The following is a 17637-nucleotide window of genomic DNA, read 5'->3' as shown; positions in this document are numbered from 1 at the left end:
TGATTTTCGGTGGAAACTTATCCACACATCCTATACAACATATCTACATCAGATTCAAGGTCATTTGAGCATAAAAATTTCGAACCAAAGCTTCGAGAAAAATAGCACAGATTTTCGGCTAAGGTTCCTATGCAATTCCTTTGGTTTTCCTTTCACTTTTCCAACAAATCTCATCTTATTTATCACATAATAACACAAACAACACTTATCATCATCATATCAGTCCTATATCATCAAGGTGCGATTTCATAGAGCCCACTTCAACCTTTTCAATCCAAATAACAACAACAATATGGAAGCTACAAGCTTCATAGTCAAAACCGAAACCCATTAAAGCCAAGAAAATAGAAAGATTTGAAGTGGATGAAGGCTACCTCTTAGCACTTGAAAAAACCAGAAATTTCACCACTAAAACTCCCAAGAAAACTGCCAAGATGAAGCTTTCCTCCAGGTCAAGGTTAATCTCTAAGTGATTTTGAGGTTGGATGCAAAGTTGGAAGTGTTTTGGAGCAAGAATGAGCAAAAATGGAGTGGAGAGCTTTCTTCCTTCCTCCCTTGAAGTTGCTGGCTGAAAATGAGGGAGTGAGGAGAGAGAGATGAGGATTTGTTTGGGTGATGAAACTTGGAGAGAAAGAATGAAATAGTAGCTTTAGGTTGTGTGCAAAAAGTCAACTCTCACTAGTGGTCGCGCGAGGGTTTCGTACCGCCGTTTTCTCTCGGTTTGTTTCAATTGTGCAGTAAACCTCCAATGTAGTTCCTTTAATAAAGTGATTATCCACTCTTAGTAGTCTAGTATTAGTTTCTTAAATCTCCATTTAACCGTTCCGACTCGATATACGTGAACTTCCGATTCGCGCGCGATAAAGCGAAATTTTTGAACTCATTCACCACTAATGGCTCAATTAACTTTTCTTAGTTTATTATTATTCATTCTTAATTCTCCAAGACTAATGCACTCTCGGATCGAATTTACCTCGAAAAATGTGTACTCGTTATTTCTTACTGAATGAGCCTCCGAAAAATAAATTTTTCTAACGAAACGTTTTAAAAACGTAAGTGAGACATTGTTTCGCGTAAATGGATTTAAAATGATTGAAATAAATTATTCGGAGAAAACGGGTGAATAAATAATTAATTAAGCCATTAAAATAAGTAAAACTTCGGGTCCTCACAAAAGAGACGTTCCAAAGTGTTCCATGCAGTATATGCACTTTCACACCCATGATTAAGAAGTGTTTCAAGAACATTAAGAGAAAATGTAGGATCAATCAAACTATGTACAGTTGTATCACATTGAACCCAGAGATCATATGAATCATTGATGAATTTGGACAAAGAATTTATCCATCTACAATACCAAACATCTTTTGGCTTTTCAGAAATGTAGTAACAAGACGCTTCCAAGTAAGAAAATTCATGAAGGTTAATTCAAGAGAAATGGAGTTCTTTATGTTGGAGATCTGTGGAACTTGAGAAGGAAGAAATGATTTAGTAGGCTGAGAGATTGAACTATCTTTAATAAGAGAACTCTTGATGAAAGAAAAAGAAAATCAAAAAAGCCCAGAAACTACGAATGCTCGTGATACCATGAAGAAGAAATGTGCTCACTCTGAAGGTTGTTGTCATCTTTATTTACACTATAAACGAGTACAATGGGTAAGATCTATAAAATAAGTACAAAGTATAACAAACAACTATACGATAGATGATGTAGATGATATCAGACAAGTGATAACTATTGAATGGTTAACACAAAACTCCTAACCAAACATGGCCTTAAATAATGTACATTATTTAAATGTGAAAGTTGTAACGAATTAATTGTCAGAATTTTGTGACGCGAATACAATACGCACCTTCTCTCAACTCGCAAAAGGAAAGATCCCAACACTTTAAAGGAAATTAGAAACTCTATCAAAGAACAGCCTAGCTGAAACAGTTTTTTCAGAGATTCTATTTCAGTAATCTTAGTTATGGCAAATTGATGGAATCATTTTATAAGAACTACACTGATTGAACTAATTGTACAATGCAGAGCCATACAAGTAATTGATGCTTCCACCAAATACATCTAAGTAGTTATTGATACAACCTGTCCTAAGATGTTTGCTGTATTGCTAATTCTGTTTCTCTAGTAATCACTTTAGAATCCTGGGTTGAAGTCTTATCGTTTGCTAGCTCCATATCGATATCTTCACCGCTTTCAATCAATTCTTCCAATGGTTTATAGGTATAACACCAAGCACATATGAGATAGTATATGAGATTAACTACTTGTATTCCGGTAACCAGCCAATAATAATTCTCCAACCTTCCCCTGTTGAGATTCCTATCAGGTAGCCAATTTCTCTCTTTACCAGTATACTTGTGAACTGTTGAAACCACAAATGTTCCTATATAATTTCCAAATGATGCTGCCAGGGAGTATAGTGCAACCATTGTGCTTCTCATGCTCTCAGGGGACTGATCATAAAGAAATTCCAAGTGCCCAACAGAATGGAAAACCTCTGCAATTCCATGGAGGCAAAACTGTGGAAGCAACCAAAAGACACTTATTGGTATAGTAGCAGTTGGCTTGTCTAAGAGATTATGATCTGCTGCCACAGCCTTTCTCTTCATTTCAACCAGAGCTGAAACAATAGTAGCAAGGATGTTGATCGTGAATCCAATTCCCATACGTTGTAGGCATGTGATCCCCGCAGGATTCCCTGTAAATCGACGAGCAAATGGGACAAAAAGGCGCTCATATAAACCAAGACCAACTAGTACAGTAATGATACTGAAGATGGACAGGCTTGCTGGAGGAATCTCAAAGGAGTGGGATAGATGACGATTCATGCTACGAGCTTGTTGGATGGTGAAGCTGCCGAGATGTGACTGAGAAGTAAATAGTAATATCCCGGCTCCCCAAATAGGCAAAACTCGAATTACTGATTTCAGCTCTTCAATTCTATGTACTGTTGATATTCTCCATAGTTTTGACTGGTTCGATTCATCAATGTCGTCATCAGTCAATACAGCTGCTCGATCAGCCCACCTGGGATATAGTGCAATATATAATTATGGACAGAATGGCACCAAGATTTGTTGTGGAACATTGAAAGATATCAACAGAAATCTAGATTAATCTCAGACAAGAAAATTGGCACAATAAGGTTCAGAGAAATTGACTGGTCTGAATATGTTCACTGTTATGTACTTTCTGTCAGCATGAGAAGTTAATTCAGAAGATCAACCTTCGACAACAAAACATCGGTATGTTACAGTGTCTAACTTGCTTTGATTGATAAAAAATATATCCAAGTATTTCAACTCTGTATGCAATTAAAGTTAGGGGTCCTAATCGGATTGGAAGAAATTATATTTTTATCTTCTGAAATTTTCTTTCCCTTGCATAATGTCCCAACACAATTGTTAACAGAGCAGCCCATTAAGCAGGAAATTAATTCAATTAATATACTGAAGATATGTTCTACCGAGTAGTCTAAACAGGTTTACAGTTGTATGTTAACAGTTAGCTTGTAGTTAACCTAGAAAGTCTGTAGTCCTGATTACTATTAGCAGGTGCATTTTCCAAATAGTCTACCTTTGATCTAATAAAATATCTCCAGGCATCCAGCTCCTAATGTAATCTACATGGAAATTTTAGCTCCTAACACTCTTTTCTCGAAGCTTGAACTTTCAACAGATACATTAAATAAAATATGGGCTGTTTTCTAGCATACCAAATCCAGACAAAAAGTAGCTTGCTTAATTCCACTCCCAACGAAAAAGAAAGGAGCGAAAATAATTAAATAAAACCAGTGAGACGATTCCTTTATAAAAGAAAAAATATGCAAAACACCATGAAAGCCTAATTAACCACTTTGTTCTTTTAAAGTACAAGAAATTGAAAACCGATATGAGGAAGATTCAGTGAGTCATAACTTTGTTCACCATTTTTGTGTTCCAAGTCTTTTTTCCCATTTCCAACATGTTGTGTCATGTAACCGCTGATTTCAATATTCAGATAAATTGCTATAATACCATAGGAGGGAATGTGTATAGCACACCTGAACTGATTAGTGTGAACAAGTTTTCCATTGGAGGAGATAGTAGCATCTAACTCCTTGTTCTCATACAGTTGACTAGGGTCATTTGGTGCCACAATATTCCTCTTCTTCAAAGCTGCAACAATTACCTGTGCCAATCTAATCAATGGACTCCCACCTGGTTGCACCTTTTTATAAAGAGGGGCGCCAACAACAAAAGCTACAATAGATAAAGCCATGGCAATTGTAGGGATTCCAAGACCCCAGGCCCAACCAACATTATCTTGGATATAAACTACCACAGTAAGAGCCAATAGTGTGGCCATTCCCATGCAGAAATAGTACCAATTGAAGAAATTCCAGCTCCTAGATGCAGCTGCGAATTTGCTCATGTCAAATTGATCAGCAGCAAAGGTAACAACACAGGGCCTAATGCCACCAGTTCCTAAAGATGTCAAGAGGAGAGCAATATATAGGACCCAAAGCTGAGTGTTTGAGGCCTCTTTGCAGTTTTGTTGAGTCGGACATGGAGGAGGATGTAGTTGTGGCAGCACTGCTGAAGTAGTAATACACACCATACCCTATCATGACAAAGAATTGTGAATTTACGAGCTAAGTGGTTTTTTGCTAACACCTATTCAAGCATAGCTCAGTGATGCAGTTGCATGGTTGGAGGGACAGCTGCCCCAAGATTAAAAAAATTTTTTACTTTCATGTATTAAAGTTATTATTTGTCTAAAAGTTTCTGTTTTTATGCAAGAGTTATCAAGGGAAATTTTTAAAAATTATATACTCCTACACAAATACTTATTTCCTTTTTTGGGAGCTAGGAATGATTAAATTCAGAAAATTCTATCTTGAATTGTATTTACATGCACCACTAATTTAACATAACTCGTACCATTGCCCCCTGCCTTTTCTACACATTACCTTTCCATTCCTAATTTTAAATTAAACAGCCGTATTGTTTATATATATTGTCAAATAGAATTTCCAAGTGAATGGAGTCGAGGATCTCTTGAATCCCTCTTTGAATTTGGCTAAACCTTTTATTGCATGAATATACACTTTGTTTGCCCGTTAGTACAGTTTTAAACTTTTATGAATGAAATTATCATTTTATCACCAAAAAAAAAAAAAACTCTACTTGCCAAAGTAAAAGTTTGAAACTCTACCAGCCAAACTAAAAGTTTTATCATCCTCTACACCTCGCAAAGAATTTTTTATTCCATTTCCTATCCCACTTTCTGTCCCACTTTTAATTATATTGTCATTTGTTTTCCACAAACACCCCATTTTAATTTTGTTTCTGTAAGTTTCAAGAAGAGTCAAAAAAAAATACAAACGGACTGATGAAAAGCAAAATATCAGAGAGTAGAGATCAAGAAGACCAGTTCATAAACGATGGAAGCCACAATGATAGTCCAAAATCGCCCAGCAAAGGAGTCGGCAATTAGAGCACCAATAAGGGGTGTGAAGCTGGAGGTTCCACCAAAGTTTGTGAGAGTATTGGAGGCTTTGACTAAAGGCAAGTTTAGCTCTTTGGTCAGGTACGTGATCATGTTTGCATGAAAACCAGTGGCCGCAAATTTGTCACATGCTTCATTTGCTGCCATGATTAATCACAAATTGCTATTAATTACCTCAATTGACATCTAAATTCACACAGTTCACAACTGAAATTGCTGGTTTTTTGAGGGAAAAAGATAACAAATTTATTAATGAGATTGGTGGAAATCGTTACTTAATAGGAATTGCTAGTTAGTTTAGTTAATTGAGGTACAATTTATCATCTAAGCTTAAGAACTCGCATTTATGGCCTCTATAATTAGACATTTTTCTAATTTAAAACCATTTTTCCCAATGAGTTAAGACTAAATTGGATTGAGGTTTCAGTGCCACGGGCTTCGTTTGATGAAGTTTATGTTCATCAGTGAATTCTTGTTCCAAGGGAGAAAGGGGTTACTTATATAATCTTAATTAGAAAGCAAACCTTTTGACGGTTAATACACTGCATCTCATGTTCACATAATTATCAAACTACAACATTTAAAAAATAATTAAAAAATTAAAAAGAAAAGCTGAAATTTTGACCTTGCTGGGCTACGTAAATGGTTTTTTTGGATCAATTGCATATTACACTTGGTCCAATTGAGAGAGCCCAATTAAAATTCTAAAGTATTTATGTGTCTTATCCTCCATGGCTTATTAGGATTTTCGGATTCTTTGGCTCAAGAGTGGATGAAATATATAGGTAATAATTCTGATCTGAGATTTACTTCTTCGTTACCAGCTTACCCCCCTCCCCCCCCCCCCCCCCCCCCCCCCCCAAAAACAAAAAAAAAAAAAAAAAAAGTCTTCGTCACCATACTTTTCGAGGTTTTGAATTGGATTACAAATTTTGTGCTACCTTGGTTCATCTTATATATAATAAAGAATTTTGTAATATATAGGACGTAGAATAATAATAGTATAGTATGAAAATACTATTGTTTTATCATGTGGTAAAATTAGAATTAGAATTAGAATTAGAGCTCTACTAATTTTTGTGCCTTAGAATTCTAAATGGATGCCCAAAATATATACATTTTTATCTCACATCACAAAAAGTGCTACAGTAAAAATATCTCTAATAATTCACAATCCAAACAAAACCTATGTTTAACAAGCTTTGTTCTTGAATCAAAACACTTTGAAGATAGCATGCTTTCTTAGACATTATAATTAATGGGATTTCGATGAGAGTTCGAGATTGAAAGTGGCTGAATGAGCTGGTAGTTGGCTGGTAAGTAGTAACCATCCAGTCCATCTCTATTTGGTGCAACTATAAAATTAATTAATCCTTAATTATGGTTACATGCTCAAAAAGATTAACAAATGTCAGTCAAACTGCTAAGTATAGGCTTCAAAAGATCAGAAGATATCGGTGCTGTCAAATCTTGTCTAGTGATCATTAGTAATTAGGGGGTTTTATAAGAGGCATAAGGACATGGTAGGTGGGACATATGTTTCGCGGCTTGACTTATCCCTTTTGCTTCTTTGTCATTTAGTAGTTTTATGCATTATTATTAAACTGTCCCCGTGAATCATATCATACAGTCATTTCAAGGCAATGGGAAAGTCTTTTTGGAACCGAAAGTAGAAAAAAAAAATTTAAACAAAAAAGACAAGAAAAGAAAAATACCAGTTATCTTTATTTATAGTAGCTAGCAACTCTGGCATCTGAATTTGCATGACATAAATTTTTCGCTTTTCATCAATATTTATTTTACATGTTTTTAAATACTATTTTACCTCTCATATAATATATTCTCAAAAGTGTTATAGCAATTTTTTATTTAAAAAAATTTAGAACATGCAATCCAAATTAAATGAGATCTTTGGCTTTTATCTAGCGGTAGAATAACCAAAGTAGATATTGCAGAAATTGGATTTGGAATTCAAATCACAGTGCATTTGAGCTTGTTCTAATTAAGTGCTAATGTTCATCCTATATTTATGGGTTAACAGTTAGAATATTGTTGAATTATTGAATTTGCGTAGAGGAAGGCCTATTTCCGAAATAGTATGGTGAGTAAAATCCATCATTTCTTAAGCACATCAGTAGAAATGTTTTACTTGTAAGAAATCTTTTCATTCTTCTTGGTCAAAAATATCCATAAACAAACAATCAACACGATGATTTTGAGTTAATATTTTACAACATAATAGGTGAAATAATCTACTTACGTAAAATTTTCAAATTATTAAGTTGTAAAATAACTTTGTTCATTTAATGCTCTCAAAAGAAAATTTTTCCTTGTACAGATTAACAGGCCCTTTTTAAGTTTGCAAAAAGCCAAGTGAACTGCATCTACTGCTTCATTTTGTGAACACGAATTCTCGCAGTATGCTTTCCCTTTTGTTTTTAGTTTTTTTTTTTTTTTTGGGATATGACGATTATTATAGAACTCTAAAATGGAATCTCACAAAGGTTTTCTGTCAATTTGCCTCACTATTTTGTTTGGATTCTCGAATTATAACCCATCTATTTGGACAGTTCAATGAATAAAGGTCAAATTTCTGAACATGTTTGTAGTCTACATAGATGCCAATAGGGCTGCCAACGGGTCGGGTCCGGGCCGGAATTCATTATTCCGGACCCGGACCCGAATTACTATGCTGGATCCGGACCCGACCCGTTTACCCGACGGATCCTTTATTCTACGTTCCGGATCCGGATCCGGGTCTACCCGAACAAATTTACCAAATTTTATAATTTCTAATAAAAATGAGAAAAAAATTTATTTGTAAACTAATTTCTAACTAATGCAAAGAAAAAATCAAATAAGAAAAGAAATCAAATTAACTTTATTAAAATACATCACCCTAATCAAATTATATTGATAAATATATATTTTTTAAATTATTAATTCATTTATATCCGGATCCGGGTCTAATACGGGCCGGAATACTATATTCCGTATCCGACCCGTTTTTTTGTTTGATAAAACGGATCCGGATCCGGATCCGGGAAATGGAATTAAATCTCTACCCATACCCGCATTAATTTCACGGATCCGGTCCGGATCCGGGTCTAGACCCGACCCGTTGACAGGCCTAGATGCCAAGATGTAATTTCATTTTGGTTGTCAATATTCTTTTGTCTTGTCGAAATCTAATAAACAGTTCAATCTAAGAGGAATCTTTTAGTTCCAGTGTATTTCAATTTCCATCTATGTTTTTTTTTAAACCAAAATGTCAGGAGATTTTATATCTTCAGCAAAACTATACAGTATAAGGGCAAGGGCCCCAAGCTTTACAATAAGTGCATATTAGCACAATGGAATAGTATAGGACCATTCCATGTCATAGAATTTTAGTAGAGCAATTTTGCTCAAACTATAACATAGACTATCAGTTTTCTGATCTAACCTATCAAAAGAGTACATTCGAAATCAAGAGGCCATTTTCTGGATGTCTTCCATTATAGTTACCATCTCATTATCAGCCAGTTTCCATATATGTACTGATGTTGCATGTATTATTGTTTTATAAGAAAAGTATGAACAGAAGTAAATTATGCAATACAAATATCATGTTGAAATCACGTTATTCATGTCTCAAGAGAATTCTTATGACAATTTCCGTCCCACTCTTTATTATATCGTTACTAATAATTTGGATAACAACGCTATCGTGCTATATTAAGTGTACGCCATGTTGTGCTCACCTTTGCTAAAGAAATTGAAAGCTAGATCCTGTTGATATAAGAAGTGAGATGGAAGATTTAGAAGAATCTTAATTCTTGTATCGATCTAAAAATGATATAATGCCATAAGCATGTAAATGTCTTACATGGAGTGAACTACTGATGCGTCTGAGGAGCCATTTTTCACATAACAACTCTGAAGATGTAAAACTCAGTTCCAAATTATTACAAAGGAAAAAAAAAATGTGTCTGGGACTTGTACCATAAATCTTCTAGTAATCAGAAGCTTGATTAAAAGCAAATCTGCCTGCTGTGATGTATAGACATATGTAGCACAACCCTTAAGTGAAAGACAATTAACAAAAAAGTTCTAGCATAAAAGATCAAGAAATTAAACTCACCAAGGATAAATGGCATGGTTTTGATTCCACCAAGTTGCCTCTTTTTTGTTGTAGTTTCTCTCGTCTCCTCTTCACCATTTTCACTCATTCTCTTGTCTAACTCCATTTTGCTCTCCATGTTCTAAGTGGGAGTGGAACTCACCATTTTATATGCATCCCACGCCCGTACAAATGATAAAGAACTGAAATAATAAGACAGGGAGTGGGGACTGTAAATTGGCTTGATTGGCTGGTGATATGCCGTCTCATATTTTTCAATTTTTGTCTTTTCAAAATAAATTAGTTTCTCTCCTTTTTTTTTTTCAAAACAAAGGAATTTAGTACTGCTATATTTGCTAATTATATATTGGATGAACACTAGTACTTTCTTTATCTGTGACCAAATTCAATGATTAATCCACCGTTAGAATAGGGATTCATTTTCCATGTCATTCTTTTTTCTTTTCCTTTCGTGAATAAAGTCCTCAAGATCTGAATCATTAAGATGAAGTGGAATCAAAGAAATCAGAATAACCAAGTCAAAAGTGTACTTTATTAAATCATTTGTAGCAGAAATAGGTTGGCTTAATTTACATCGTACAGGTTGCTACTGAGACGGTGAGACCTAAACCGGCTAACATTCATGTTGAATCATATCATCATGAGTTGGTTCCTATAAAAAGTATTTGTAAATTTTTAAAATCTATGATTCCAGTCTATATGGCACAAACTTTTAAATCAATCTTTCTGACATGCTGAGTCTATCTAAAAAGTTTTTTGGCTCATCAAGTGGCATTAAGTGGTAAACACACAAGTTGTTGTTCCTTCAATTTTATCTTTCTTGGTAGCCATATTTTTCTGAAAATTTTTGAACGAGAATAAGAAACCCTTGCGTCTCTAAGCATAGATTTACATTACTCTCAAATCTATAAGAGATAAAAATAGAAAATTTCCCGTGACCAATAAAAATTGTGGAATTGCCTCTCTCTAGCCCTCTAGCTCTCTTAAAATGGTAGTCTCTCACTTTCCCAAATCAACTTTATTTCTCCAAAATGGCTATCCCAACAAATGAGAGAACTGGAATAGAATTTTTTTTTGTGAATCTCATACTTCTTGAATTACTATGGCTAGTCCTCCATTTGTTTGAGATCTTACTTGAATATCCTAGAGACCATCCAAAGCCAAAGCCAAAGGAGCCGTATAAAACAACCTAAGTGCGGTCAGATCATTCTGCTGGTGATATGCTTACTGTGCACGCACCTTGATTTTTCATCTTAAGATTCTAGACTCTCGAGGTTCTTAACCTTTTTTTTTTTTCGGGATAACGATAGCATTTGTATAATTTAATTTATTCTATTTTACGAGGAAAAGAGCCTAAAGAGACTATGTAAAAGTCTAACTAATATACAAATTTTACTAGATCAAAAGGATGTTCTAACATCTTTTTAAAAATTTTTTCACTGTAAGTGAAGTTCGAACCCCGGCCTACAGCTCAAAGAGGGACTTAGTCCCTTTTTGGTGGCCGGCTCAGTGGTTGTCTCGAGGTTCTTGACGCTATTGGTGACAATTGTGATAGCCAGATTTAACTTCTTGTAGTGTAAACTCCATTATTTTGCTGTTGGAATCACACTGTTGAAATGCCTTGAATCAGATCTTCGACCTCCACTGAGCTGTTCGGGTTGGGCCTAATGGTCTAGTCCGTTTTGATTATTTGGTTGTATATATATACCTTATATCTATTCTGCAAAAAAATATCTGATACATTTCGAACCCTAATAAAAATCTGATTTCCCCCAAATTTATTCTTGCTTGTTCTTGTTTATTCTTCCATTCTGCTGCATCTGTTTTAACACACACTTTTGCATGGCAGCTTTAAACTGTACGTGCGCGCATATGTATTCACATGTGATGGTCCATATGAAAATTGCAATTCTTTGTTTCAAATTAAACAAGACGTTGCAAAACCTAATGATGCATTTCAAACGGTTAATGGTCATAAGTCATAAGTAGTAAATGGTTCAAAATATATCTCAACGTTTTATAAATTCCTTTCCCTATAGTACTCCATCACGTTGTGTTGGATTTTCTACTATTTGGATATTAGACTATTTGAAATGATTATTATAGTACTTCTGTTAATGTAATATATATAAGATAAAAAAGTGATTGAAAAATTAAAATTTTATATTGGACGATGTGCTTGTGATGTAAGTAAATAATTTTTGGACAAATAAGTACAATCATTTTCACTTTATTAAGAGCATGCACAATTGGAAAAAGTAAATTGAAATGTGAAACCAAATATCCTTAGCATGCATCTACTATCCCCATCATATCCTAACTCTCTTGCCCTGCCTCCCTTCTCCAAGTGTAAAGGCCCTTGTAGTTGATGAATGCGACTTGAATACTCCACAATCAATTGTGATGGAGACCATTATTACTAGCCGTAGACAAAGATACCAATATCTATAGCTCTAGGACATGGCAATGGAGCAAATTTGGACGTAGTTTGGATGACCACATGATATTTTATGTGGCATCTGATGTTCAATGACAAAATTTCATGTAATTCTTCTCAGCTTTTTAAACCTTGTTTTAGGTTGTGGTGTAGAGCAATTTGTTATGTGATATTCTCAACAATTAGTTTCCTCAGTTTCTGTTGGCTTTTTGAAGCTAGAAAAGACCAAAATTGTAAAGGGAAAATAGACCAGTTTATTTATTTTAATTTTGAGTTCTAAGTTGGGGTATATCTGCCAAGATGTTTAGTTACTTCCTTCCTTACTTTTTGTAAAGAATTTCTTTAATTATGGTTGAATAATTTCATAAAGATACTTAAGAGAATTTTAATGTGGCCTCTCAATTGTTTTATGAATGTACCAATTTTGCATCTTCGATCTTTATTTTCTACGTCTCCACTGATTGTAGTGTTTTTGAAAATACTAGCTTTTAAATTTTCGAAGCATGGACTCTATTTTGACTAGATGGATTACTACCTGAGAAAGTGAGGTAAAAGAAAGAAAATATATCTTCCTGTTCATGTTTGTTTGACAAGGAAACAAGAGACAATAGATGGTTAGTGGCAGTATTGGAGAATTTTATTGGCTAGTAACATTTTCCTTTAAAATCTTTTAAATTTTGTAGGACAGAAAATAAAGGAAACTGAGGAAAAGTGCCAAATAATTTTGTGACTCCTACAAAACAAACACACATAAAGGAAAAACTAAATTACTTTACTTTATTCCTTCGCTTCCTCACACTTGTAACAAAAACAAGGTTAAAAAAAAACATGCTTTAAATTTGTGCTACAAATTTCTAATAAATTATGTGTTAGGAAAATGACATTTTTTGTCCCCCAATATTTGGGGTTTAGGCCATTTTCATATCTATAGTTTCACTGGAAACACATTTAGTACCTACAATATCTCTTTTTGAAGAAGTTTGAGACAATTGACGCTATTTCCTTCCACTTGGACCTTATCTACCAACACTTATGTTACTAAAACAAGAAAAAGTGGTGCAAATAGCTCTATTAGTCCTTGCGCTTTTTGATCTAAAGTAGCTTTAGTTCCAGATTTACAATTTAGTCCTTTCACTTTATTTCTAGTAACAAAATTGTTCCTCCTCGGCCGGAAACTTTTTCCTCCAAACCTATGGTGTTAAAGGGTATAAATAAAACTTCAACTATTCTCTTTCAAAAAAAAAAATAAATTCTACTTTCTTCTCATCTTTTTGTTTTTTACGTAATTTGCTTTGGTACTTTCATCAACTACTTTTGCATTTTATTTTTTATATGATTTCTTCATTTATGAGAAATAGTTCAAGAAAGTTTAAAAAAAAAAAAAAAGAAAAGGAAGAGATATTAAAAAAATAATTGAGAATTATTATTTTTCCAAAGGAAGCTTTGATCATAACCGTACACGTTGTTGAATAGAGTATGAGAGCAGGTCGGAACGCAGGTACCCAACCCCATCCACATGCAAGGGTAAATATGTAATTTTCATCCAGAATAAAACTATAGGGGAAGATTTAAGCTTCTTGCATCAAAGTTTAAATTTGAAATAATATACTTTATCATTTTAATAATATAACATTGTTAGTGTGTTAAACTCGTTAATTATGTAGTTTCAAAAGAAAGTAGAAAAAATAGTTGAAGAAAGTAAAAAAAAAAAAAAAAAGAAAGAAACTATATAGCATATAAAAAAAACAAATAAGAAGAAAATAAAGTTTTTTTTTTTTTTTTTGGAAAGAGAATCATTTATTAGTTTTTATCACACCCTTTCACGAGGCTGGATTTCGAGTTGGAAAAAGTTCACTGGTGGAGTTAGTGAATAAAGGACTATTTTAGCATTAGAAAAAAAAAAGGTGAAAGGACTAAATAGGATAAAATAAAATATCACAAAATAAAGATACTTTAGATAAAAAATTGAGGGAATTAAATTAGCAATATTCCGTACTTTTTCTTGTTTTATTAATGGATGTGGTGTAGGACAATGGCATCAATTGTACTAATTGGTCAAAATTAAAACTATGGGTACTACATATATTTCAGTGAAACTTTAGTGACAAAATAGTCCAATTTCCAAACATTGGGAACAAAAAGTGAGAACCTATTCCAAGTGTAGTAAGAACGTATATTGGATCATTCAAATCTTTTACTAACTCCAATGGCCTTGTTTTCCCTTTTCTTCTCTCTTGCGGTCCTTAATTTGTTTGTTTTTGCCTAAGCTGTCTATTGATTACCATATTAGTCATTGTTATGGACATTTGTACCATTAATTGTGTTATCATCTTTTTTGTTTCCCCCTTTAATTTGAATCCCCTATCTTTGTTGTTTTCCTGATACTGAATGGTATGAGCTAATTAAGCAGACAATTAATTAAATAATCCATTGTTTAAGAAAAGCTTCTACCAAGAACAGATGTATCACGTGCAATACAACAGCAATGTCGGATCATTGTAATCATTCAACTCCGAGCTAAAAGATTGCGTTAATTCTGTTTTGCATCCTTCAATTATACCTCAATTTTCGCTTTAGTCTCTCGACTAGAAATCGGGACACTTTAGTCTCTAAATTACATATATCATCCCAACTAAAGACAATTATTTAATGGAATTCCCAAAACTAACGAAACACGAGTCAAGTGAGCAGTAACAAAGATTAAACGATAACCCAAAAGAAAATCCTAAGATTAGAGGGAACAAATAAGTTTAGGGACCAAATTGAGAATCGTGGTCGTTAGGTGATTAAATTGTCCTGATTTGGAGTTTAGAGATCAACATGGGAATCAAAGTATAATTTAGGGACTAAATTGTTCCAATCTAGAATTTAGGGACTAAACTAGAAATCAGATGATAGTTAAAGACAAGGCTCTACAATTAGGATTTTTCTATTGGTTGATTTGGTTAATTGTGTTAGCTTAGATTAAGATCCTTTGTTTACATGTGCCTGGATTGTTTACCTTTGGCCTACGGATTCTTGTTCTCCCTAGAGGAAATCACTTTCTTCTGTGCTGACTTGACAAGCTACAAAGTTAGATTTTAGCAATGTTCAATTGACCCTTGGAAATGAATTCACTCAAAAACTGGTAGGACAACAATAAAAAGACAAAATCCCAAAAAAAAATTCAATTCTTGCAGCAAATAATTGAGATGAATGAGCAAATTTATGAACACTGAAGTGGCAGCTTGGCAGGGTTCCCTTCATTGCATTTTTCTGATGGATCCTCCGAATTTAACCTATGCATTACGTGTATACCTCGACTATGGTCCGTTTAGTCTGTTTTCTATTTTCTAGAACTCAAACAAAAACATTTCCATTCTATCAAAGCGTCAAGTTTGTTTGGATAGCCATTATTTGGTCAAAAATTATTTGTTTGCATCACAAACACAATTTTCAACGCACCTTTTTATCTTCTCAATCACCTTTTTATCTCACATACATCACATCACAAAAAATAATACAGTAATTATTCCAAATAATATTTCAGATAATCTCCTGTCCAAAACAAAACTATTGGCGAAATTCAAAAGGACAATATTGTTTAAAATTTCATATAAGGTGCGGATGAAAGAATCCAATGGCCATTGGTTAGATAGTGTTTATTTGAAAAACTACATTAAATCATGAAACTATTTAAATACAAGATACAATAAATGTGAGTGCATACAAAAAAATTGACCTGTTACGAATTATTACTTTTTATTCATATAATACAAGCCTGAATGAGTAGAATTGTGTAAAATTGTACTAGAAAGTTGATAAAATGAGTAGAATTGTGTAAAATTGTACTAGAAAGTTGATAAAATGAGTAGAATTGTGTAAAATTGTACTAGAAAGTTGAATGTGTAGTATTACAATTAAAATTAGAGATATTCAGCAAATGCTGTATTTGGCACTCGAGTTTCCTTAAAATATACCTTGGTGCTACTTATTAAAGCAACTCTTTCAGCTTTGAAATTTGTATATAGACCAAAAGTAGAACCAACCGAAAGAAAGTTCAAAACTTGCATGCAAGTATGCAACTCCTAATTCAACTTTTATCTATTCAAGACTTTAACAAAACATAGTCTGGCCTTCATCCCCAATATACGGGTTTGTCCAAAAAAAAAAAAAATTTGAGCAACTCAAAACAATATTTGGCGTTAAATTTTATATGGAAGCAATTATTTTTTGACAGAAAAATTACTTTTCATCTTCAAAGACGTTTTTCTTTTTCTTCTTCTTAATGCATAAAACAGCTATATCTGTTCCTTCTAGAGAAGTAGTCGCTCTCTTTTCCTCACACAATAATAGATTGAGGAAGAAATTAAGGTACTCAGATGACATCTTTGCTTACGTAAAACTGAACCAAATAATTGATAACCTAACAAAAAAGAACAAAACCTCCATATCTGTTCTGCCCATGGATGCATGTGCTGGAAAAGATGACACCGCCACTTCAATTGTGATAGCCCGTGAGTCTCACAATTAAAGAATATTTGGACTAAAGTCCCCACTGAACCAATTCTTCTTGTTTTTCTTCGAGACTTTCCAGCCAGATGACAATGAAGGTGTGCGGTTGTTTTCATGAACACTTTGTGTTAGACTGAATCTCTTGATATCCCTTGACTTGGTCAAAATAGTAGAGTTAATGTCATGTCTTCTTACCAATCCGAATTCAAACCTTTATTAGAACATCTGTCCGTTACACAGGATTTGCCTAATACGTCTTGCTCCTCCATTTGATTGGTGGACTATTGCACAGAACGGGATTTATCTAACGTGCACTCTCGGATAGCGGTTGCGAGTTTCCTTGTCAAAAAAAAAACTGAATCTCTTGATTTCTACATCACAATTTGCTGAAATGTGAACTGAGCAGGCCAGCAATTCTGAGAGATCTTTCACATCTAGTGGCTAGCATTTGCTGAAATGTGAACAGGGCAGGCCAGCAATTCTGAGAGATCTTTCACATTTAGTGGTCAGTATTTTATTAGTTGACAGACCTTTCTATCCACTTTATTGAGCATGTTCCTTTCGTCCCATAATTATTAATAACTTGATAGTATGAGAACGTAGAATGTGTTTTCAGAAGATGGGGCCAAAAAAAAAAAAAAACCCAAGAAATAACACAATCAGTTAATGTTGTCTTGATGATAAAATCATGAGAAAAAGTGGACAGGTTTCTAAGCTTTTGGTTTGGATTTGTGTGTTCATGCGTGCGTTTATGTGTTGGCTAGATATTGGCTTGGGAATTACTATATGGACACGCCCACAACGAGTTCATGATTCTTTTCATACACTAGGGTTTCCTTTGTTTCACATTGTTTTTTGATAATATATTCTTGAAAAGTTTCAATCATTTATTTATCTTGAAGTTATATTTACCAATAAAAATGTTACGATAATTTTTTTTTAAAAAAAAACCCAAAAAAAGGATCTGTTCTACTTTTAAGAATAACTATCGTTATATTTCACCTACGTTTCAAAAAAGTAAACAAGTAGGAAAAAAGACTCTCGTCGATGGGTGATATTATATTTACGGTACTTTTATTTATC

The 17637-nt window shown here is 33.8% G+C and overlaps 1 protein-coding gene across 1 annotated transcript; it reads right to left on the bottom strand.

The window, feature by feature from the left end:
• Positions 1 to 1914: 1914 nt before the first annotated feature.
• LOC113693701 (protein NRT1/ PTR FAMILY 3.1-like) lies at positions 1915 to 9765 on the bottom strand. The gene is made up of 4 exons (XM_027212310.2): positions 9624 to 9765; positions 5423 to 5640; positions 4053 to 4612; positions 1915 to 3037 (listed from the first exon to the last, which is right to left on the bottom strand). The coding sequence occupies exons 1-4, from the start codon at positions 9739 to 9741 to the stop codon at positions 2098 to 2100; spliced, it is 1836 nt and encodes a 611-aa protein (XP_027068111.1). The 5' UTR covers positions 9742 to 9765; the 3' UTR covers positions 1915 to 2097.
• Between the last annotated feature and the right edge of the window lie 7872 nt (positions 9766 to 17637).

This window comes from Coffea arabica, chromosome 6c (assembly GCF_036785885.1).
Source record: "Coffea arabica cultivar ET-39 chromosome 6c, Coffea Arabica ET-39 HiFi, whole genome shotgun sequence".
In the NCBI taxonomy this organism is placed as follows: domain Eukaryota; kingdom Viridiplantae; phylum Streptophyta; class Magnoliopsida; order Gentianales; family Rubiaceae; genus Coffea; species Coffea arabica.
Note: the sequence above shows the minus strand (reverse complement) of the source record. Positions and strands in the feature narration are given on the sequence as shown.